This window comes from Notamacropus eugenii, chromosome 4 (genome assembly GCF_028372415.1).
Source record: "Notamacropus eugenii isolate mMacEug1 chromosome 4, mMacEug1.pri_v2, whole genome shotgun sequence".
Lineage (NCBI taxonomy): Eukaryota > Metazoa > Chordata > Mammalia > Diprotodontia > Macropodidae > Notamacropus > Notamacropus eugenii.
This window is the reverse complement of record NC_092875.1, coordinates 51,478,015-51,501,336: the sequence shown is the minus strand read 5'-3', so window position 1 is coordinate 51,501,336 and position 23,322 is coordinate 51,478,015. Positions and strand designations below refer to the sequence as shown.

At 44.8% G+C, this 23,322-nt stretch overlaps 1 protein-coding gene across 2 annotated transcripts; it reads left to right on the top strand.

The window, feature by feature from the left end:
- The first annotated feature begins 10,276 nt into the window (after positions 1 to 10,276).
- Positions 10,277 to 22,968, top strand: FCER2 (Fc epsilon receptor II). 2 transcript variants are annotated; one of them, XM_072600887.1, is made up of 11 exons: positions 10,277 to 10,385; positions 13,527 to 13,643; positions 13,858 to 13,914; positions 14,429 to 14,491; positions 15,528 to 15,590; positions 16,302 to 16,364; positions 16,531 to 16,620; positions 17,061 to 17,165; positions 18,211 to 18,362; positions 18,732 to 18,838; positions 18,971 to 19,256. In XM_072600887.1, exons 1-11 carry the CDS (start codon positions 10,313 to 10,315, stop codon positions 19,110 to 19,112), a joined length of 1,032 nt encoding a protein of 343 aa, XP_072456988.1. In that variant the 5' UTR covers positions 10,277 to 10,312; the 3' UTR covers positions 19,113 to 19,256. The 2 variants fall into 2 exon arrangements, with proteins under 2 accessions (XP_072456988.1, XP_072456989.1); XM_072600888.1 differs by lacking the exon at positions 17,061 to 17,165 and having other exon boundaries at positions 18,971 to 22,968.
- The last annotated feature ends 354 nt before the right edge of the window (positions 22,969 to 23,322 follow it).

Here is a 23,322-nt window from a genome sequence, read left to right as displayed (position 1 = left end):
ACAGATAAGAAAATTTAATGATATGGGGGAAGGGAGACAGTAAAAGAGATGAAGAGAGGGGGAAAAAGCAGACAAGAGGGGAAGAAACTGACACACAAGAGGAAATGAGGAAGGAGAGAAAGGGAGAGGGAGAGGTGCAGATGGATCAACACTGAGAAAGAATGGTTTTTATGGAGTAATATCCCCATTTTATGGTCTGTCTAAGAGGTTCAATGAGGATCTGAAAGCTATGTTTCATTTTGGTAGCTCCAGGCACAAATAAGGAGGCCACCACTAATTCCTGGACCCAAAAGGCAACATGAGGAAGCAGGATTATCTGCAGTGGGGCTTCCTTCTCCCCCATGGGATTCTCTCTTAGACACTACCCAGTTGACAGGAATGGAATCATGAAGACACAGAATCATGAGACCTTAAGGGTTCTTAAACTTTTGGAGGTAGGGGGGTCCAGAACCCCTTTGGCAGTCAGTCTCATGAAGCCTATGGACCCCCTTCTCAGAATAAGACTGTTAAGAGCATAAAACAAAACACATAGGATTATAAAGGAAACCAATTATATGGAAATATGATTATCAAAATACTAAAGCATACACACAAGTTCACAGACCCCAAGTAAACTCCCAATATCTTCATTTTAGGGCAAGGAACTGAAGGATGGGATTGTAAAGGTCCTAAGTATCAGAATTTCAGGCCAAGGTCCTTTGACTTAAGACCTTCCCACCATCCCACACTGTCCTGCCTTAACAGGGCAAGAGATAGCCATTATTCTTCTAGTGCCTTAAGACTTACTAAGTACCTTTCTCAAAACAATCCTGTGAGGTGAACAGGATGAATGTTGTGTTGTTATTGAGTCACTGTGTCCAACTTTTTATGACCCTATTTGGGGTTTTCTTGGCAAAGATAGTGCAGTATTTTACCATTTCCTTCTCCAGCTCATTTTACAGTTGAGGAAACTGAGACAAACCGGGTTAAGTAACTTGCCTACATAACTACTAAGTTTTTGAGACCAAATCTGAACTCAGATTTAAGTTCAATTTGAATTCCAGGGCCAGAACTCTATCCTCTGAACCATTTAGCTGCCCCCATGAGGTTAAGCAGGCAGCAAAGACAGTAACCCCAACCCCTGGGCTTGGGGTGTCTCTATGTCTTTTCCCACCCACTCATTTACATTAAATAAAAATAAAGAGAAGGTCTGAAATTTGGGGAACTCTGAACCCCAAAAGCTTTTTAGTAGCTACTGGGCAAATAATCACTATCTGGATTATAGTTTAGCTTTCAGAAATTAAAATTGGGGAGGTTTATTAAATGCTTATCATAAATGAAGCACTCAAGAACCTGGACCAGGAAGAGCAGTCCATTGAAAATTTTTTAAAAAGGTCTAAATCTATGGGCATTTGTTAACAGAGAGGACCCTGCTTTTCATTCTAAAGAGTTTGGTACCCAAACCCCAGAACTTCTTGCTGGAAAGGTGAACAGCCCCAAGAATCATGAATGAGGAAGACTCATACCAAGTCAAGGCTTTTGCTGGTTCCCAGGCAAGGATTTCTGCTTTTTCTAAAAAAGCCAGAAAATGTCTATAGGCTTTTGGCTATAAAAGTATCACAGCACCCACCCTTCCCTGAGGAAGAGACAACCAAAGATTTCAACTGAGCTAGAAGCTGGAGGTGGTTGAGACTATAATGGAGAATCTTCTAGCAAAGACATCTCTGGAGGAGACTGAGACCAGACCATTGCAGCAGGTCCAGCAGAAGAAGGGCAATGCCGTGTAGAAGACAAAGCCATCAAATAAAGACAACTGCAACTTTAGAGGCATGAGTTATTTATTCCTCCATGCATATACTTACCTATGTGTCTCTTCACACCCATTCCCTACATATCCACTCTTCTGATGGACTTTTATGGAGGAGAGAGACACTTTAAGGGGGAAAGTGATTTGTTGCTACTTAAGGAGATAGCATGATAAGATGATGCTATCTCATTAAATGTCTGTTTTCAAACCAGCTGTATTAACAGGATATTAAAGATAAAAACACAGGTGGAGGGTTATGAGAGATGGTTTTAGGGGTTGCAGACAAAATATCTAAAAAGTGGAGTAGCTATCCCCTGGAGGACCAGCCCAGTGAGTAAAGAGGATTCCTCCAGGTACTACATGTAAAATGGGGATAAAAATATCTGGAGTAACCACTTCAAAAGGCCCATCTTCACCATTCCCCTCTTCTGTCCCATGTGGACACAGAACTCATTTATTTTCATGCATATTTTCATGTTCATACGCATTAAATTCTTGAATAAGAAGTGATGTCCCTATGCCCTAGAATGAGAATGAAGAGAGGACTGTGGAGAAAACAGAAGATCCGTCTCCTGGACTCTGTCTGAGCCTCAAGTGTCAGAGACATCTGGGCCCTACATAGAAGAGGGGAACCAGGCAAAAAGGAGCCCAGGAATAGATTCTAATGTTCCAAGAAAGGGATGGAGTGGGAGTGACTTCTCCTTTCTTCAGATCACTCTGAGGGGCAAAGTATTTCACAAGACGATTAGCAAGGGGGAGGGGAAAGAAAGGGAAAGGCTTTCAGACTTTAGATGAGTCTTAGGGCAGCCACCTAAGTAGTGGTAGTTCTAAGGAATTCCTCTTCCTCTTTCACCAGAGGAAATTGGGAATGTTGTTCATCCTTTGCTCTCAAAGAGGACCATGACATCAGGAAGGTGATTCCATGGCATGCAAGTGAGTTGGATTTCAGCGAGGGAGAGCTGGGCAGAGTTACTGGCCTCATTTTCTCCTCTGGAGTCATCTGGGTTCAGTGGCAAGATACAGATCAGGACAACTGGAGATGGCCCTGGATGCTGTGGGAAATCTTGGCCTTTTTAAACTAAGGTCTTTTCCAGGTCTCAGTTTGACTAAGGCAACACCCATTCAGTAATTATGGCTAGCTAAGAAATGAGGCAGAGAAAGACCCCTTTTACCTAGTCAAAAAAAAGAAAAAAAAATCAATCTGGGAGGGGAAGACCCTCAGAGTTTTTGGCCAAAACAGAAACATTTGCTATTTACATTCACTCTAAGACAATCAGGGCCCAAGTTAACCAACTGGGGCAATTGGGATTGGGAGAAGAGGGAAGGGATTTCCCGTTTCTGAACCTCCTGGCCTTGCCAAAGTTACCCCTACCCCCACCCCTTGGGCTGCTGGCTCAGACCCTAAGGTTGCTTAAGCTTCAGTTACTAATCCTTGAACTTGGAGAGAAAAGAAGCAGCATGGGAGAATGCAAGGGAGCCTAAAGTATCAAGGCCAAGGAAAGGATTTAGAGATGAGGCAACCTAAGAAGAGGCCCATAGATACACTTTCTAGTAACTTTTAGGATTCAGGGAAGTGATATTGAGAAGGAATGGGGCAGCTAGGTGGTGCAGTGGATAGAGCACCAGTGCAGGAGGACCTGAGTTCAAATCTCACCTCAGACACTTGACACTCACTAGCTGTACGACCTTGGGCAAGTCATTTAACCCCAATTGCCTTATCCTGGATCTTCTCCAGTCATCCTGATGAATGTCTGGTCACTGGATTCAGATGGCTCCGGAGGAGAAGTGAGGCTGGTGACCTGCACAGCCCTCCCTCACTCAAAACAAAGTCAAGTGCAAGTCATGGCACCATTTCTCTGATGGCATGGTCTTCTTTGGCAACGAAGGACGAACACACACATTGAGAAGGGAGGGAGATGTTCATTCAGTGCTTCCATAGCAGCAGGATGGATTTAGATGACTGGATGGAACTCGCCCTCCCAATCCCATACTGGCACTATCAGGAGAAAAGGGACTTAGAGTCTAAAAGACCTGAGTTTGAGCCACCTCCGACAAGGCAAGGAAAAATGGAGGATGGGGTTGTAGCTGTGTGACTTTGGGCAACTCACTTAACCTCTCTGTCTCAGTTTTTCCATTTGTAAAATAGTACCAGGCAGCCAAGTAGCACGGGGCAAAAAGTACCAGGTCTGAAGTCAGGAAGATTCATCTTTCCTGAGTTAGAATCTGGCCTTACACACTTACTAGCTCTGCAACCCTAAGCAAGTTACTTAATCTTTGCCTCAGTTTCTTAATCTGTAAAATGGAAATAAACAATAGCACCCACTTCCCTAGGTTGTCCTGGGGATCAAATAAGATCACAACTGTAAAGCTCTTTATCACAGTGCCTGGCACATAGTAAGTGCCATATCAATGTTAGTTATTCTTATTGTTAGCATTCACCCCAAGCCGCCTTCCGATATTCTTTTTGGACCTCCCTCTTTTCCCCATTATAACTTACCAAAAAACCCCAACCACTCCTTTCCTGCTCTGCCTCTGAAACCATCTTCTATCTACTCTGCATCTTATATGTTCATAGATATTTACATATTGAATCCCTTCCCTCTCACTCCTCTCCCCACCCCACCTTAGAGAGTCAGCTCCTTGAGGACAGGCCTTCTTTTTTCTCTGTGTCTCCAGCCCTTGGGACACAGTAAGTGTTTACTAAATGGTTTTAACAGATTGAACTCATTCTGAGCTATGTCATTTCTGACATTATGTATGACATTCTTGTATTCCCTTATAAAATGAACAGTTACCTGCCCTGGCTTCTATCTTACATATGTCTTTTTAAAAATCCAAGTTCCTCAAGCATCTGCATTATTCTTGAGTGAACTCTTTTGTCCTCCTCATTCAAACTGTTTGTCCCAGGAGAACACTGTACGCAGTAAGAGTAACACTGTGCAAGGAATAACTTTGATGGACTCAGCTCTTCTCAGCAATGCAAGGATCCGAGGCAGCTCCGAAAGACTCATGAAGGAAAACGGCATCCACATCCAGAGAGAGAACTTTGGAGTCTGAACGCAGAGAGAAGCAGACCATTTGTTCTTTCTCGTGGGTTTTCCCTTTTGTTCTGATTCTTCTTTCCAACATGACTAATGTAGAAATAAGTTTAATATGATTGTACATGTATAGCTTATGTATGACATCCTGGGGAGTGGGGAGCAGAGCAAAGGGAGGAAATTTAGAACTCAAAAATCTTATAGAAGTGTATGTTGAAAACTAAAAATAAATAAATTTTAAAAAACAAAAACAAAAAAGAGAAATGTTCCTCATTCTTTATGTTTTTAGAATTTCATTCTTGAGAGTTTTCAATCCCTTCTAGTCTCCAGATTCCTTAATAGACTCTTAGGCCATGGGATTCTACCTATCTTTTCTCTGATTTCTTTGAAACATGTTTTCTTCCTAAGTTTCCTCTTCTTCTCCTCCTCCTTCTTCTTATCCTTCTCCTTTTTCTTCTTCTCCTTCTTCTTCTCCTTCTCCTTCTTCTCCTTCTCCCCTTTCTCCTTCTCCTTCTTCTTCTTCTCCTCCTCCTTCTTCTCCTTCTCCTCCTCCTTCTTCTCCTTCTCCTTTTCCTTCTCCTTCTTCTTCTCCTCCTCCTTCTTCTCATTCTTCTTCTTCTCCTCCTCTTCCTTTTTCTTCTTTATTAAACACAAATTCTAAGATGGAGTGGTTACTTCCTTTCAAGGTTCCCATCATTTCCACCCCAGCAGTCAATTATGTGCTTCTTGGTGAGCAGGGCCAGAATAGATGTTACCCTCTATTTTTGAAGGATTGAATTTTCATTAAGGTAAGTCCGAAAATCATTAACCCTCTCCTTTTGGGGGAGAGATACAGACAGACAGAGACAAGCACACAGAGAGAGGAGAGAGGAGAGAGAGAGAGAATAGAGAGGGAACAGAGAGAGAGAATGAGTTCCAGCTATGTTCAGAGAACTCATGTTCCCCACTATGATCGTCTCAGGCCTCTGTGCTAGGTTTCTGATTTATTCCCTGAATGCCTTAGTTAGCCTTTCCTTCCAGTCAGTCTGTGGTATCCTGTGTCTGCTTCCCTTGATCTTTACTCAAGTGCTCTTCACCATGCTTTATTGTTTCCTGAATTGCATCACATGAATATATCTTCTGAACATAAAATGTTAGAGACAGAGCTAGGGACCATACAAATGCCCTGATTTTCAAAAAGGGGAAGAGAACAGTCTTAAAACTATAGGTCATTGAGCATGACTTTGATTCTTTGGAAAATCTAAGAAGAAATAATTAAAGAGATAATTGGAGAACATCTAGAAAGTAGAAATTACAAAGAACCAGCCTGGCCTCACCAAAAACAGGTCTTCAAGCAGAGGCTGGAGGACCTCTGTGAGGCCCTTTGGACACTAGTTGGAGTAGATGGCTGCTGAGGTCCTTTCCAATTCTCAAAGTCTATGATTTTTTTAGGAAAAAAACCAAGAACATTCCATTCTCAGGACAGTCAACCATATATCAGAAAGCAGAACCAGATCTCTACATCTGGCTATGGTTTCCTGTTTTTCTGCTGAAAGAATGGGAACCTCTTGGAGAAGTCAAGGTAACCCTGTGAAAACAGTACTTCCAGTTCTAGAACTGAAAGCTGATGACTCCTGGGGTCAAAATCTAGTCCTGAGTCCTCCCCAGGAACAACCTTCCCTCACTAAGGGAGAAAAGGAAAAGCTGTGCCCTGACTCCACTACAAAACCCTGGGGTTGTCAGGGCCCTAATCTGAGTGTGGACCATTTGGAACAGAAAATCCTGGGTTCCACTCTAGCATTCTAGTCTATTGTGAAGTTGACCCATCAAGAATAAGGAACCAAAAGAAAACCCAGCTTCTTTTCCAGGACTCAAGCTACCCAATGTTACCTATACCCATGGCCAGTTTTTTCTTTACAACTGGGACAAAGGAAAAAACCAAGATTATTAACTTATACAATAAATCTTACAATAATTTTAACCTTTAAAAATCTTCTTATATGTGATACATCTTCCTTCTGCTGCAATCACTTGTTTTACATGATCTGGCATTGATTTCACAAGATTCTGGTCCCTATTATTTCTTAATTTGACATCACGAAGCCATACTTTGATCCCACAGAATATTCAAAGCACACATTTAACGAACAGTTCACTTTCCACATCTAGCCTTGATTAGGGCAGATAGGTATTCCCTTTCTCCACTTTTATTGCTATTTTTTAATTAATCTATCCCTCACATTACCCCCTGCCTTGAGGAAATAAAAACAAACAAAAAATTAAGTCCTCTATCTATAGCTGCATAGTGCAGCATAACAAATTCCCATATTGCCTGTGTTTAAAAAACTGTCTCTCTCTGTATTTTACGTTCATCACCTGTCTGTCGAAAGGTGAGTGGCACATGTATCGTTTCCAGTATCTTGGACTCATGGTTTTTCATTGATCAGATCAGAGTTCTAAAATCTTTCAAAGTACTTTTCCTATAAAACATTTATCATTATAAAAATCATTCTCCTGGTTCTGTTCACTTTGCTCTGTATCACTTCAGAGGTCATTTATTATGGCAAAATAGCATTCCATCCTAGTCATGTTCCACATTTTATTCAGCCACTCCCTCGGAGGAGAACAGCCAATTTTTCCCTACCAAGAAAAAAGCTGATTTATTTTTGTTCATATCAATTCTTTGCCCTCCTTATAGTGGTTACATGTGGTTACATAGTGGTTACAACATGTGCCTTTGACTCAGCTTTCCCATCATTTCCCCCTTCCACCCTCCCCTCCTCAACCCATCAGTGCAACTCAGCAAAACAACAGCAGGAGAGGTGTCAGACTCTCCCTTTCCTTTTAAACCAAAATCCCTAACAACTTCCCCTCTCCAGCAATAACCAGGAAATTTGGACTATGCCCAGGTAAACAGCATCCTGTCAGGGAGCTTGGGGATCAAGGAGAAGGTGGGATGGATACCAACCCCCACTATCCAATTCTATTTGGGGTCCCCTCCTTCTACTCAAATACCCATGCTCTTGCTTGGCCAACTGGGGAAAACTGGAGAGACCTGGGAGACACCATAGGAGCCCCAGAATGGATGAATCTACCCCAAATATTATTGGATGGAGAGAAGATCAGGTCCCAGAAAGCTCAATACTAACCTTTAATCTGACCCTAAACACTGACACCAAACATTATTCTCTCACTCTAAACTTAAAGCTAACCTTCAATGTCAACCTAAACTCTAAACCCTGACCTGGTCTTACACATAGTAGGTACTTTATAGATGATAAACTATTTTTGTTAAGGACATCCTTAACATCCTTAACCTATTTGGTCACCCAGGTTCAAAATCTTGGGAGTCATACTTCACTTTTCCTTCTCTCTCACTTACCATTGCCAAATCCTCCCAGTTCGGTCTCCACAATATATCTTATCATGTGCCCCTTTCCTCTTTACCCACACAGCCCCCACCCTAGAAGGCCCTCATTAGTTCTCACTGAGACAACTTCAATAGCCTCCCCACTGTTTCTCATCATTCCCTCTCCCATAGATACTCCACACAGCTGCCAAACTGTTCTTTTTATACTACAGATCTGACCATGTTATTCCCGTATTCAAGAATCTTTAGGAGCTCCCTTTAGTCTTTAGAATTACAGCTAGGTGCAATTGTAAAATTCCTGGAGTCAGAAAAACAAGTTCAAATTCCGCCTTAGACATTAGCTATGTCACCCTGGGCAAGTCACTTCAATTGTCTACCTCAAGTTTCCTCATTTGTAAAATGGAAATAAAAATGGCCCCTACCTCCCAGGGCTTCTATGAAGAGCAAATAAGGTAACCTAGGTAAAGCACTTTGAACTCCAAATAAATGTTCTCAATCATTATTATTTAGAATAAAACACAAAGTCATCAGCCTGACATTTAAAGTTCTCCACAATCTGACTCCAGCCTGCTTTTCCCATCTCATTTCATTTTATTCCTCTCCTATGCCCTCTCTTCTGGTCAGGCTCACTTGATAGCTTTGCACAAGATTCCATCCCTAATTCTGTGCCTTGGCACAAGTGGTTCCTCATGCCTAGAATGCTGCCACTCTGGACCCCTGTCTCATCTTCAAGTCCCCAGTTTCTTCAGGTGCCACCTCCTCCAACATGAGGCTTTTCCCAATTCTCTCTCCTCCCCCAATTGTGGATGCTCTCTCCCTCTTGTGAAATGACTTTTTGTATGTTTGTTGTGCTTACTGAATCTATGTACCTATTGGATTGCCTTAGAAAAATAGCAGCTCTCTGAGGGCTGGGTCATTTCCCTTTCTGTTCTTTGCCTCCTCATGCTTAGCATATTGCCTGACACCTAGTAGGTGCTTAAGAAATGTCAGTTAATCGTCAACAAGCATTTAATAAGCCCCTACTGTGTGCCAAGTAGCTAAATGCTGGGAATTCGAAAAAAGGCAAAAAATAGTTCCTGCTTCCCAAAAGCTCACAGTCTAATGCAAATGACACCATGCAAATGACTACGTACAAACAATATATAAGCATGGCAAATCGAAGATAATCAGCTGGAGGAAGGGACTAGAATTAGAAGAGATAAGGAAAGGCTTCTTCTAGCTGAGACTTGAAGGAAGCTGGAGAAACTGGGAGGCAGAGATTAAGAGAGGGAGAGAGAGGTCCAGGCATGAGGCCCAGCATGTGGAACTCCCTGGAGTCAGGAGATGGAGTGCCTAGTGCTAAGACAGCAAGGAGACCTTTGTCATTGCATCACCGAGTATATGGAAAAGGAAAGAATAAGAATTCTGTAAAGTTAAGAAAGGGGGGGGTTATGAAAAGCCAGACTTTATGTTTGATCCTGGACAACACACACAGCCAGAGGAGTCAATTGAATTTGGGTAGAGGGGAAGAGGGTGGCACATGCTCAGACTTGGTGCTTTTAGGAGGCCTTTATCACAGTTGTTTTGCTGGAATGAACTAAATTGTTGACTTCTGACCTTTACTCAAACCCTCCCTCTAACTTAACCCTTCTACTCTGAACCAAAGACTTGACCTTTACTCACGATGGAACGATTGCCAAAGCAGGCTCTTTGGCAGATGCTAGAGGACTCCTATCAGGAAAGAAAGCTAAGCAAGATCACTACCACCTCTGCAAGACCCTCACACTGACTGGTGTCTCTAGTACCCTTGATCCAACAGCAACAGACACAGAAGAAGAACTGAGAAGGATCAGCTTGGGAGGAGGAGGAGGAGGAGAGGACCCATGTGCATTTTTTATGCTTGGCCCAAATTCGTTTAGGACTCACTCTCCCATGCCTGAGCATGATGGAGGGCAGAGGAGCAGGGAGATCGCTCAGAGCACACTGAGCTTTCTCCTCTTTCCTAATCCTGGGGATTTCTAGGAAAGTTTAAATGCAAGAAAAAGAGGAGGAGAAGGAAGAAGAAAGCCTTATGGTGGCTTTCCGGGCAAAGGCCCCGCCCTCCCTCTTTTTAGTCATTCTTCCCCACTACAAAACCAGGCTGTAGCCTCTAGACCTCTGATGGAGCCAGAGGCCAAGTGGAACGGCAGCACAGAGCAAGTGGAATTCAGCAGGATGTCCCCAAGAAGCCAGGGTGAGGGCATATGTATGGAGTGGGGCAGGGATGGGGTAGGAGACAGGGGGTGCTGGGAGTATTGGAGATGACTAAAAGCTGGCTGTGCTGTACCTCCTGCCTTCCTCTCTCCCTCCAGTGAACTCCAGGCTCTTGGCATTCAGTGGGCTTTCTAGGGTCTGATGGCTGCCAGAGGATGAGGTGACTGAGCCCCATAAGATGGCATCCTTCCAAGGCTCATGTTCCCTGACCAGGCTATCTGGGCCTAGGTCAGACCTTCCCCAGGCACCCCATCTTCTGATTCTTGGGTAGATCAAAGGATCATAGATTTATAGTTGGAAAAGTCCCTAGAGGTCATAGATTCCAACCTCCTTCACTTTACAGATGAGGAAACTGAGGCACAGGGAAGTTAAGTGATTTGCCCAAGGTCATAGAGCTAGAATCTGAGGCAAAATTCAAAACCAGGTCTTTCTGACTGTTTATCTCTCTGTTATAATGCTAGTGATTAGAGAGGGTGCAGGAGAAGAGAGGAGAGGATAAAGAATCCCATCTCTTCTCTGGACCTCAGTTTACTCATACATAAAATGAAAGGTTCTTACAAGGATAATCTCTAAGATTCTAGTCCCTAGGATCCTATGACAAAATCAAAGACACTCTAGACATAGGGAGTTAAGGGGAGAGAGGAGAATTTAGGATGTGTTAATGGAGAGAGAGGGAAGTATGCTCTTAGAGAACAGGGTTTGGAATATGGAAAGACAGGGAAATGAGGTCACAGGATCACAGATTCAGGGCTGAAAGGAACCTCAGAGGTCATCTAGTCCAACCAATTCATTTTATAAATGAGTAATTTGAGACTCATAGAGGCTGTCTTAGTAGTAAACATCTAAATAGTTCGTTGAGATTTGCCAAGCACTTTATAAATATTATCTCATTTGATCCTCACAACAACCTTGTGAGACAGGTGCTGTTATTATCCTCCTTTTACAGATTAAAAACCTGAAGTAGACAAAGGTAAAGTGACTAGCCCAGGATCACACCTATGAAAGATGGAAGGGTAGGATTTGAACTCAGAACTTCCTCTTAGTCTGTCATTCTATCCACTAAGTCACCTAACTAATGCAAGGTCACACAGGTAATAAGTAGCAGCATAGACACCACAGATAGGCACATGGGATAATGGAGAGACAATATTAAGGGACTTTAAAGACAAGAATATGAAAGGAAGCAGAACATGAGAATGCAGCTGAGCATGTATATCTCAGAGTATGAGAATGGTGCATGCTTGTAATCCTTGCTACCAAGGAGGGTGAGGATAGTGAATAGCTTGAACTTAGGAGTTCTGAGCTACAGGGTCTAGACCAGGGGTGGAGAACCTGCAGCCTTGAGGCCATATGCAGTCCTCTAGGTCCTCATGTGCAACCCTTTGACTGAATCCAAACTTCACAGAACAAATCCCTTAATAAAAGGATTTGTTCTATAAAACTTGGACTCATCAAAAGGCTGCACCCAGGGACCTAGAAAGTCACATGTGGCCTCAAAGCCACAGGTTCCCCATCCCTGGCTCTAGACTAAGTCCTGTACCAGTGATAAGCCCCCGGTAGCAAGAGACCACCAGGCTGCCCAAGGAGGGTGAAACAGGCTAAAATTGGAAAAAGAGTAGGTCAAAGCTCCTGTGTCAATCAGTAATGGGGTTAGAATCATGAGTGGCCACTGCACTTCCAGTCTGAGTGAAGTCAGGAGAGCCAGTTTCCCTACCCACTAAGAAAAACCCTACACACACATACACATACACATCTATGTCTGTATATCTATAGATATCCATATATATGTGTACATACATGCTCACACACACATACTCCTATCTATAAGAATGGGGAAATAGATACAAATGATTAAATAGACAGATGTGGAAATGGTATAGATATAGATAATACAGAAATAAACAGATAAGAATGGGGAGATTCAGGTATGGGAGATAGAGGCAAGGATGGATCCAGGAGTTGGAGAACAGAGGACTAGACATTCTTCTATGGAATAGGTGACCCCTTCCCTGGAGGTCTCCAAGCAGAAGTAGTAGAGGACCTAACACCTAGTTACTAGTGTCTAGTATATAATAGCAGAAATCCTTATCTGAGTGTGTGTTGCACTAGACGGCCTCTGTGATCCCTTCCAATTCTAACATTCTGTGGTTGCATGATTCTAAAGGTAGTAGTGGGTTCAAGGAGGGAAACAGTTAATGAAAATAGAATCAGAATCGCAGGCAATGGGGAAGAAGTGGGGAGAGGAGAATCATCAGGGGGTTTAGGGAACTAGGGCTGAACCAGACTCAGGGAAGTTGGAAGGACCAAAGATTGGGGCTCCAGTGATGGGGACAGAAAAGGGCATGAAGGTATGTGGCTGCTCCAGTCCTTTACCCCAAACCCCTGAGTTTCTTCCTGCCCTGAGCCAATAATTAAGGGAACGGTCTAACAATGGGCATCTCTGCCACTCAAGGGCATGGAACCACATGGCCAAGCTGACAGGGTCATACAATAGAGTCTGGTATTTGATGTCAGAGGTTGTTGTGCAGTCATATCCGACTCTGTAACCATGTGGACCACAGCATGCCAGACCTTTCTATCCACTGTCTCTCAAAGTCTGTCCAAGCTCATGTTCATTGTTTCCATGACACTATCTAGCCATCTCATTCTCTGACATCCCCTTTTCCTTTTGCCTTCAGTCTTTCTCACCACCAGCATGTTTTCCAGTGGAGTCAGAGTATTTGAGTTCAAATCTTACCCTGAGAGACATTTAACACTTACGTTACCTTGAACAAATCACTTTCTTCATCTGTAAACCATATTTGTATTTTTGTTTCTATATCCTCAAGGTCTAGCATAGTTCTTGAGACAAGGTAGGAGCTTAGCAAATGCTGGCTGAACTGAATTCTATCCTGAAGGAATCCTTCTATTGGGCCCCCCCCCTGGCCAACTGACCTCACTCAGGATCCCATCACCTGCCTAAGGAACCCTGAGTCTTAGACTCGAGGAAAGAGGCTAAAGTCAGGCCTTCCATGGCCAAGATAAAGGCCCAATGCCAGACTAAGACAAGAGAAGAACAGAGCCTTACTTCCCCAAACCCATCCTTCACCTCTTCCTCCTTTCTTCTTCCCCTGGTTCCCAGGATTCACCAAGCTGCCTGGCCAGAAGACCTGCGAGAAGAGCGTACTTCTCTTTACCTTTGTGCTGCTGATCTCTGTGGTCCTATGGGGAACACTCTTATTCTTGTTCCTAACTCGGTGTAAGAATCTCCCCACCCTATACTTCCATTCAGGACCCTCTGGCCCCTGCTTCTTACTCCAGGACCCATTCTTCAAACCATTAACCTGAAAACCCAATGAAAAGGGCTCAAAGGCTGTGGGGGTGAAGGTGGGATGGGGGTGAGGAAGAAAGTTTGGCCAGGGAAAGGGGCATGTACAAAAGGTGAGCACTCATATTGCCTTGATTTCCTCTAGTCAAAAAAATAGCTCAGGACGTGGAGAAGCTTCAGGAGTCCTGTGTGTATCACAACGGTATGTATATCACCCAATGAGACCTTAAGATGTTGTATTCCCCTCCTAAGACCCAAAGATCCCAATTGCCTCTCAGCTTCACCCCATAATTATTTTTTATTTTCCAATTCCACCGCCCCCTCCCACATCTCCCAGAATCACAGAGTACACAACCAATACAGTTTGCAGATGAGGAACCTTGGGTCTCTGGAAAGGAACGTGACTCATCCAAGGTCACAAGGGAACTAGGGCTGAACCAGACTGGTCTAGAACTCAAGTCTCTAGACTCTTCAGCTCTGCCTGCTTTTCACATTCCTCTTCCCTAGGCTTGTAGAACCCAAAATGACTCTGTGCCCTTCTAAGGAATGACCTATTAATCCTGAAATAATCCCTGATCCATAAAAATCACACCCCCACCCCCAGACCACAAAATGGCTTCTTAGATAGATGGTCTCTTAGAATGTCACGCCACTTCTTATCTTCTGGAATGACTCTTCTGGCCCAAGCCCTGACTTTTTCCTCTCTCTTCTTTCAGACTCTGGGATTGTGACTATCATCAGGAGGCTACAGGTGGATCAATGGGACCTCAAAAATGATGGTAAATCTCAGACTAGGTGTTATCTAGGGTCATGCTGGAGGAATGGGTCTCAGTCAGTTTGTGGGACAACAGGAGAGCCAGGTCCATGTCAACATGAAGGCCAGGATTGGGGGAGGAGGTGGTGTAGAGAAACTGTGTGACCTTGAGGAAGTCCCATCCCCTCTCTGAACCCATAGGACAAAGACAGGTCATTTTGCCTTACCGGTCCCTGGGACATATCATGGGATATGGGTTGACACATGGGATATGACTTCACCAATCTCCTTACCATACCACCAAGACCTGTGAGGAGAGTCCTGACTCCCTCCTTTTCTTCAAAAAAAAAAAACAAAAACAAAAACCTGGAGATTTAGTGGAGTATGGATCAACAGTGTGATATGACAGCCAAAACAATGAACATGTTCTTAAGCTGCATTGAGAGAGCTCTAGTGTCCAGGGTTGGTGGTGGTGGTAGTGGTAAACGCAATGTTCCATTGAGTTATCCTGGTCAGACCTCATCAGTATCATGTTCCAATACAGGTATCACCACTTAGGAAAGACACTGATTGTCTTTCTGGAAACTGTCTCAGAGAGCAGCAAAGATAGTGAAGGACCTTGTTTCATGCCCATGAGGTTTAGTTGAAGCAAGTAGGGATGTCTAATGTGGTAAAGAGAAAAGGAAAATGAAGGGCTGTCTTCAAGCATCTGCAGAGTTGTCAAAAAGAGAGAGAAGAGACTTATTCTGCTTGACCCCAGAAGACAGAACCAGTAATGGAAGCTAGAAATTATAGGGGCAAATTTACACTTGATATAAGGAAAAGTCTCTTAACAAATATGGTTGTCCCAAATTGAAATGGACTACCCTTAGAAGCCCTTCAGACGTCTACCATCAGAAATGGGATGATCATTTATTGGAAATAGAGTTGGCAGAGTAAAGAGATGGACTATAAGATCCCTTCCAAATCTCTGGCCCTGGGTGGAAACTAGGACTACAAACCCTCTGTTCTGGAGGCAGCATCCATCCCCAAATCAACTTTGTTCTCACTTTCCTTTGAAGTCCCTCAGCTCTCCAAGGCTGTGAACAAACTCCAGGAAGACCAAACAACCCTGAAATCTAAAGGTGAGAAAGTTCCATGATGGCAGGATGGCTTTTTGCTGAGGACAAAGTATGAGGAATCTTTGCCTTCCTTGCTAGCAAAGACAAACACCTGAACTTTCCCCAAGACTCCTGGATCATGACTTTATGCCTTTGGGCCCCAAAGCCTGGCACCAGCCTCTGAGCTGGTTCAGTCTCTCAATGGGGTGGGGCAAAGGCGTAGAATAGCAGAGGCCCAGAGGCATCAGCCCTGGAAAAGGAAGGAACCGTGAATCAATCCAGAGAAATGAGTTTAGGAGTTCACCTGTGGTGGCCTCTAGGCTCCAGAGAGGATCATAGGACAAGGAACTGAGGACAGGGAAACTCCAAGACTTTCTGCCCAGAAGGGAAAGTTTGCCCCCACAAACCAACCCTGTTCTTCAAAAGTCAGTTTCCCAGAACCCTGAAGGAACCTCCAGCTAAACAGATAGCCTTAAGATCTCAGGGCTTAGAGACATGCGGGATGTCAAATAGGCAAATGGATAATATAGTGGCTGGGGGAATACAGATGAGGAACAACAGAGATGGGAACTAAGGACCCTAAGGAACATAAGGCATATGGGAGGGAGCCCTGGGAGAGGGAGACTATGAGGGGAAGTTGTCCTGAGGGATATGAGGGACAGAGGTCCTAAGAGGATGATGGTTTACTCCTTTGCCTAAGATGAACTGTTCTCCCCTCTTCCCTCCCCACCCCAGCCTCTCAGATATCTCAACAAGTGGACAGACTTCAAGAAGACGGAACAACCTTCAGGTCCCAGGGTGAGCAGATGGGGATAGAGGAGGAGGCTTATGGGAACACAGAACCAAGCCCTGAAGGAAGGGGACAGAAAAGGGTGAAGGAGGAGTGGAGAGATGAACTTGGTCCCAGAAAGACATCAATACTAAAATCTCCTCTCCCACCCCCAATGTGCCCAAATTTCCACAGTGCTGAATGAGAAAAACACTGCTACTCAAGCTTTGGAAAAACTGCAAGAAGAGATTGAGAAGCTTTGGACCGAATTCCAAAGGGCAAATGGTGAGGGTGGGATCTTCCCTTCCAAGCTTCCCCAACTCGGTTCCCTTTTACTCCTCCACGTAGCCCTTTCCTCAAAACTGAATAATCTGACCCAACAGACTCCCCAGACCCTGGGAAGTGGGGTCAAAACTTCATCTCCACCTTTCAGCCTTTCTGGATTCATCAATAGAGTTTCTGTGTTACCATCTCTATCTTCCTTTCTCATTTCTCAGCCTGCTCTCCTCCCCACTCATACAGCCCAGTCTCAGACCCCAAGGGTAGAGCCTTCCACTGTTTCCAATCCAAATTCCCTCTCAGGACAGGGATCACTTCTACAGCTTCCCCAACAAGGGTTGTCTAGCCACTGTCCAAACCAAGTCCTCCACACTTAATACTTAGTAACGACGGTGGTAGTTGGTGGTGGTGATGGTGATAATGATGGTGATGGCTCCTCTGTCTAGGATGGACAGTTCTCCCCTCTTCCCCTTCCCCACACTCCACTGCTTCTCAGCCCTCCCAAGGACTGGACAGGCTTGAAGAAGACCACACAGCCATGCCAACCCAGGGTGAGAAACTGAGAACACAGATTGATGATGTTGGTAGAATTCATGGTCATGATGATTCCGGTGACGATGTTTATGGTGGTGATGTTCATAGGGACAACAGATCATGGTACGGTAGAGAAGCGCTAGTGAGGCTGTTGATTGTGATGGTGATGGTGATGGTGACATTGACGATGGTAAAGAGACTGAAAGGATGGTGGTGGTGCTGTTACTGAAAACAGCGGTGAAGATGATGAAGCTAATGGCTGTGATGTTGGTGATGATGGAACTGGTGGTGGTGAGGATGGTGACACCTTTGGTGATGCTGACAATGAGAGTGGTGGTGATAATGGCAGTTATAATGATGATGGCATCAGCGAGGTTAATAGTGGTTTTAGATAACAGTGCATAGTAGTGGTGGTGATTGTTAGTGATGGTGGAAATGGAAAAGGGAACAAGCATTTACTTGCACACATACTATGTGCCAGGCACTCTCCTAAGCCCTTTATAAATTTTATCTCATCTGATTCTCATAACAATCCTGGGAGGTAGGTCCTATCATCCCCATTTCACAGTTGAGGCAGAGTGACTTGCCCAAGGTCACACAGCTAGTAAAGCGTCTGAGGCTGGATTTGAACTCAAGTCTTTCTGACTCTAGATCCAGCTCTCTATCCACTGCACCACCTAGCCACCTGGTGGAAGTGGTGGGAGTGATGGTAATAAAGACAATGATGATGGTGGCAGTGAGAGAAGTTGGCAATGACAGTGATGGTGGTGGTGATATTAATAGTGACTATTGTAATGGTGGAGATGATGATGGTAATAATGGTGATGGTGAGCGTGATAATGACAGTGGAGGTGAGGATGTTAATAGCTATCCACAGAAGTGATGGGAGTGATATGATGATGGTGATGACCTCCAACATCCTTTCCAATGATAAGATTCTGTGCTTCTTTCCTTATCTTAGGCTCCATTTGCTTATAAGAAAAAACCTGAAGGTGGCCATGAGGGGTGGCTGGAAGCTTCTTTATTCCTGACCCCTTTGTTTGACTCTTTCTCTTGTTATAGGCTCTGTCTGCAAAAATTGCCCAAAAGACTGGCAACTGTTCCAGAAAAAATGCTATTTTTTTGGGAATGAGCCCAAGACATGGCCCCAGGCCAAGTTTGCCTGCATCAACCTTCAAGGCCGGCTCGTCAGCATCAAAAACAAAGAGGAGCAGGTAGGACATCTCAGGGTCTGAGATCCAAGGGGGTTTCAGATGAACTCAGTTGAAAAAGGGAAGCTGAGTGACCAGAGTAGGCTCCAGGCAAGGTCCCTAGGTAGAGCCCTCTTAGAATGTAGAGGGTTTTAATAGGGATTAAGGGCCCAGCCCTGGGAAGCTCTAGGGATGCTTTCCTCCCTTTTCAGAGGGGTAGACTGATGGGGCTAGGATGAAATAGCTCTACTTAGGGGAAAGATAGAGGGGCTCTGTAAAAATGATGTCTGATGCGCCATGAGGTGATGGGTCCTAAGGTAGGCAAGCCTGGGGACCCAGACATCCTGGCCCTTACCTTTGGGGGCTGTAATCAATTGTTTGACCTTTCTTCAGGCCTTCCTAACCCAGAAGGCCAACAAGAAGGGCTCCTGGATTGGCCTCCGAGACCTGGACATGGAAGGAGAATTCATATGGATGGATGGGAGTCCCCTGAACTACAGGTGAGTTGGAGGAAGATCCGAGGAAGTGGGATGGAGCGAAAGCTCCCAGCCAGGGCTGTAGAGCAATCACAGTCTCTGTCTCTGTCTCTCTTCCTCCATCCCTCTCTCTTTCTGGAAATTATCTGCTTTCAGCAACTGGAGCCCAGGGGAGCCCAACAACCAGGGTCAGGGGGAGGACTGTGTGGCAATGCGCGCCAACAACGGCCGTTGGAATGATGCCTTCTGCCGGGGGCAACAGGAGGGCTGGATCTGTGAGAAGCTGGCCACATGCTGACCACTGACCGTGGCCCAAGACCTATGACCCGAGGCTGGCACCCAGTTTTATCCCTGGCATGGCAGGGTCAAAAGGTTTCTTATTTCTCATCGAGAAGGAACAGGAAGGAATTTCCCTCCTAAGCCCAGACCAGAAACCTTATGTCCCTGATCCTGCACCCTGTCCCAGCTTCTGGCCTTCCTATTCCCTTGGCTCCCTGCCCTACTCCAGGCCTTCCTATCCCTAGACTATGACTCAAACCTCAAACCCCCAGGCTCTAGTCCCTTCCCTGACCTGGGAAGGAATAACAACCTTCCTCCAGCACCCACTTTCCCTGAGGTTGAAGGAAAGGCCAGACTTCCATTTCCAACCTTCCCTAAACTCTCAGTCTTCCCTCCCAAGCTGTCCAGATGCTCACATCCTTACCTACTTCCTCACCGACCAAAGACTCTTGGATAGCTTCCAAGGTATGCTGGGGAAGGCCAACTGTGTCCTGACTCTTCCCATTCTCCCACTCTGCCCCAGTGGGTCAAAGAATGAGGTCAACTTTACACTGTTCTCTCAAGAGAGGAATTGTGTTCAAAGGCCAGGTCAACAGCAGCCCACCTGGGAGGCTGGAGGCTTTTTTTCTGTTCTTTTGCAACCAGAAGCCTCTTGAGTTTCCCTCACCATCTCTGGTCCTGCACATGACCCAGGCTCTGACCTAAGTTCAAAAGCAGCACCCCATTTATAGATGGGAACACTAAGGCTTCAGCCCAGTCCATGGCACACTAAAAGTCTAGGACTGCACACCCACCCGAGCCACAGCCAAATCTAGCTCTCTGATAGTGATGTTCCAAGTTCTCCACCTGTTCCCAACCCCAGTCCCACCAGACCTCATTCCCCAAGTCTCACTTTTGCTCTCCGTCCCTCAGCTCCACTCCTAGACACACAAGAGGCTGAAGTTTTTGGGAGGGGTATCATGAAATCCTGGTCCCCGGTGTCTCCAGAAAGCTTGAAAGAACAAATGTATATAGATAGAAAAGGCAATTATCTCCCTCCCATAGGATTTGGAGATGGATGAGCCCCTAAAGATCAATTAGTTCAATCTCCTCATCTTACATTTGGGGAAAACATGGCCCAGAGATAAGTGATCCACTCAGGATCAGTAGGCATAACTAAATGGCAGAGCTGAGATTGGAGCCCAGTTCTTCTGACTCCAGATCCAAGACTTTCTCCCCAAAGCCTGTACAGATCCCCTTTCCATCAGTCTGGCCCAGGTCCTGTCAGTCCATGTCCTTCCTCCCCCAACAATGCCTGAGGTTCAGAAGCTCACAAACCCTTCAGCTTGCTAGCCAGGACAGCCTGCCAGTGTCCACCGGAGCCTTGCTGGACAAGTTTCTCTTCTTCTCTAACCCTGTTTCCTCTTGTATAAAAATGAAGTTGGCCAGAAGGCTTTTAAAGGCCCCTTCGGGTTCTAAATCCTATTATGCAGCACTTTCTATGGGATCTTCTTGTTGTGAAAGTGGAGTCTGAGTCTAGACTAACTCATTAACAAACCACCACCCTTGTGCCTCCCTCATTACTTAAAGAATTAGTGACAGCTTCTCTGGGAATTCTTCCAGAACTGATCATAGAAGAGCTGCTTTGTCATTGCCCTGGCCCCCCACTCCCCACCCCAGCCAGCTCTTGAACTCCCATGACTACTTTCCCAAGCTTGTTTTCACCCAAATGAAGTGCTGACCCTTTCTCCTGACACTCTCTCCTCCCAGTCACAGAATGTAGCACATTCCCAGTACAAACTATGGTCTTATTTCTGCATCTATTGACCACAAAAGCCTCCTGTTGTTTTATCCTGAGTTCTCCTCAGCTCATTGATTCAACAAACGTTCATCCAGGACATCCAGTGTTTCTCTAATGAGAAACTCAGGTCTGGGATTTCATTAACAGGGCTTGGCTCCCTCGCTCCCCATGCCCCCAGCTGCCCAGAGATATTCAGAGAATAAGGGCTGTCAGAAAGGACCACAATCTGACTGAACTACTCACTGGGGAGCTTTCCAAGCTACCTATGTTCATGCTGATGCAGGGAGGCCTCCCCCACAGGCACATAAGGGCCAAATCCTTAGCTTGGAAGTTCTATTCACTCTCCTATTTCCCATTCAGTCTTTAAGGTGGCTCACTGGCATAAGGCATAAGGAGGTGCAAGAGTCCTTGGACTCTATCAGCAAGGGGTACTCCCCTAGGCTGAGGGAGAACTAACCATGAGTAACTTGCTTGGGGCAAACAAAAGCCTTGGGCCAAACAAAAGCCTTGGGCCATTCAAACATGCCCATGGAAATAAAGGCAGTAACTAGTGTCAGAGTCACAGAAACTAACACTAGAAGGGGCTTAGACATCAGCAAATCCAAACTCTTCATTTTGTAAAGAGGGAAAATAAGGCCTCCGAAGGCCCCAGGCCACAAAGTAGGTGACAGAGTCAAGATTTGACAGCCCAGGTCTAACCAATATATTGCCAACTGACTTGCTTTCTCTCTCTGGGGTTGTTTCGCATGTGAGAGTTGGACTAGATGGTCTCAGAGGAAAAGGTCCTAAATATATAAAAGTATTTAATCACAGGGGTAATTTTTATGGCAGCAAAATTCTGGAAAAAGTAGGTGCCCATCAACTAAGATACGGTTGAACAAACCTATGGTATGTGAATGCAGCTGAATATTTTTGTGCTGTAAGAGATGAAAATGAAGAATTTGGAGAAATCTGAGAAGACTTGTATGAGATGATGCAGTAAGAAGGGAGAACCAAGAAAATAAAACTGTAAATAACTAAGTAAAGGAAAAATAATCAAAGGCATCAGAACTCGGTATCTCAGGGATCTGTCCTTGCCTCAATCACCCTCTTCTTTCTCAGTACCCACTATTCTATTATCTACATGCACATGGCTCCCAAATCTAACTATTAAATTCTCACCTATCTCCTGTGCTCCAATCCTAACCAAAGACTCGCAGGGTATCCCCCAATCTTAATGACCCATCACAATCTCAAACTCAGTAGATCCTACACCAAATTCATCTTTCCCCTTAAGCCCACCCACACCTTCTTCTAATTCCCCTCCTTCTGTCCAGGGACACCACCAAAATTCCAAGCATACAAACTCACAAATGGAAATCCTTCTCCATTCTCTACGCTCCCTCACACCTCACATTTAATCGATTACCAAGTCTTGTTGATCCTACTTAAGTACCATTCTTTACATTCGATCCCTTCCCCCGACTCAAAGCCACCACCCTAACTCAGACCTTTGCCATCTCTCTCCTAAACCACTCCAATCACCTCCATATTGGTGCCCCTGCTTCAAGTCTATTGTTGCTCTAATACATCTTCCAAAGGGCAGCAAACAGAATAAACCCTAAAGCACAGATCTGACCATGTCACTGCCTGCTCAGAAAGCCTCAGTGGCTGCCTACTGCTTCTAGTGTCCCATACAGACCCTTCACAATCTACCTCCAGCCTCTTTTCAGACTGAGTTCTCATTACACCCTCTCATGAACTAGACTCCTGTAAAGCAGCCTTTTCCTTACCTTTTCAAAGGTGGCATACAACACATTCTCCACATATCCATCTCTTACAATCACCAGATCCCTTCAAGGTTTTGCTCCTGTAAGAGGTTTTCCCAGATTCGCTCAGTTATTTGGGTCCCCCTGCCCCCAAAAAAAATTGTCTTGTACTTTTGTATTTATTTTGTATTTAATTATCTGTACACGTGTTGTTCCCACCACTCCATACCTCCCCCCACCCCAAGCTCACTGTAAGCTCCTTGAGGGCAAAAGTTATTCCTTGTTTGTCTGCACCAAGCTTATCACAGTGCCTGGCACAACGGTTTTTAATAAAGGTTTAATAAATACTTATTGGACTGAACTGAATTGAATTGAATCACCTTGACAAACCAGGAAATATAGACTCCAAAGGACTAATAATGAAACATCTCTCCTTCCTCTGGCAGAGAGACGGGGGAGTATAGGTAGAAAATGAGACATAAATTTGTCAGACACAGTCCATGTGTTGACTTGTTTTGATAAATTACATTTCTTTGTTACAAGGACAACTTTTATTGTGGGGTGGAGAGGGTTCCTTGGGAAACTACAGTTTTGGAGTTTTTTTAAATGGAGGTGTCATTTCAAGTCCCTTCCAGTTCCGAGTGACACCTAGAGTCTTTCATCCAGGCCTGTCCTTTTCACTAAATACACAATTAGTCTGG

What these genes read in the sequence shown, in the direction of transcription:
- FCER2 (XM_072600887.1), top strand. Translation starts at nt 10,313, where the DNA reads ATGGAGCCAGAGGCCAAGTGGAACGGCAGCACAGAGCAAGTGGAATTC. An exon ending in GATGTCCCCAAGAAGCCAGG is followed by an intron (nt 10,386 to 13,526) that starts GTGAGGGCATAT and finishes CCTGGTTCCCAG; the next exon opens with GATTCACCAAGCTGCCTGGC. An exon ending in CACAGCCATGCCAACCCAGG is followed by an intron (nt 17,166 to 18,210) that starts GTGAGAAACTGA and finishes CTCTTGTTATAG; the next exon opens with GCTCTGTCTGCAAAAATTGC.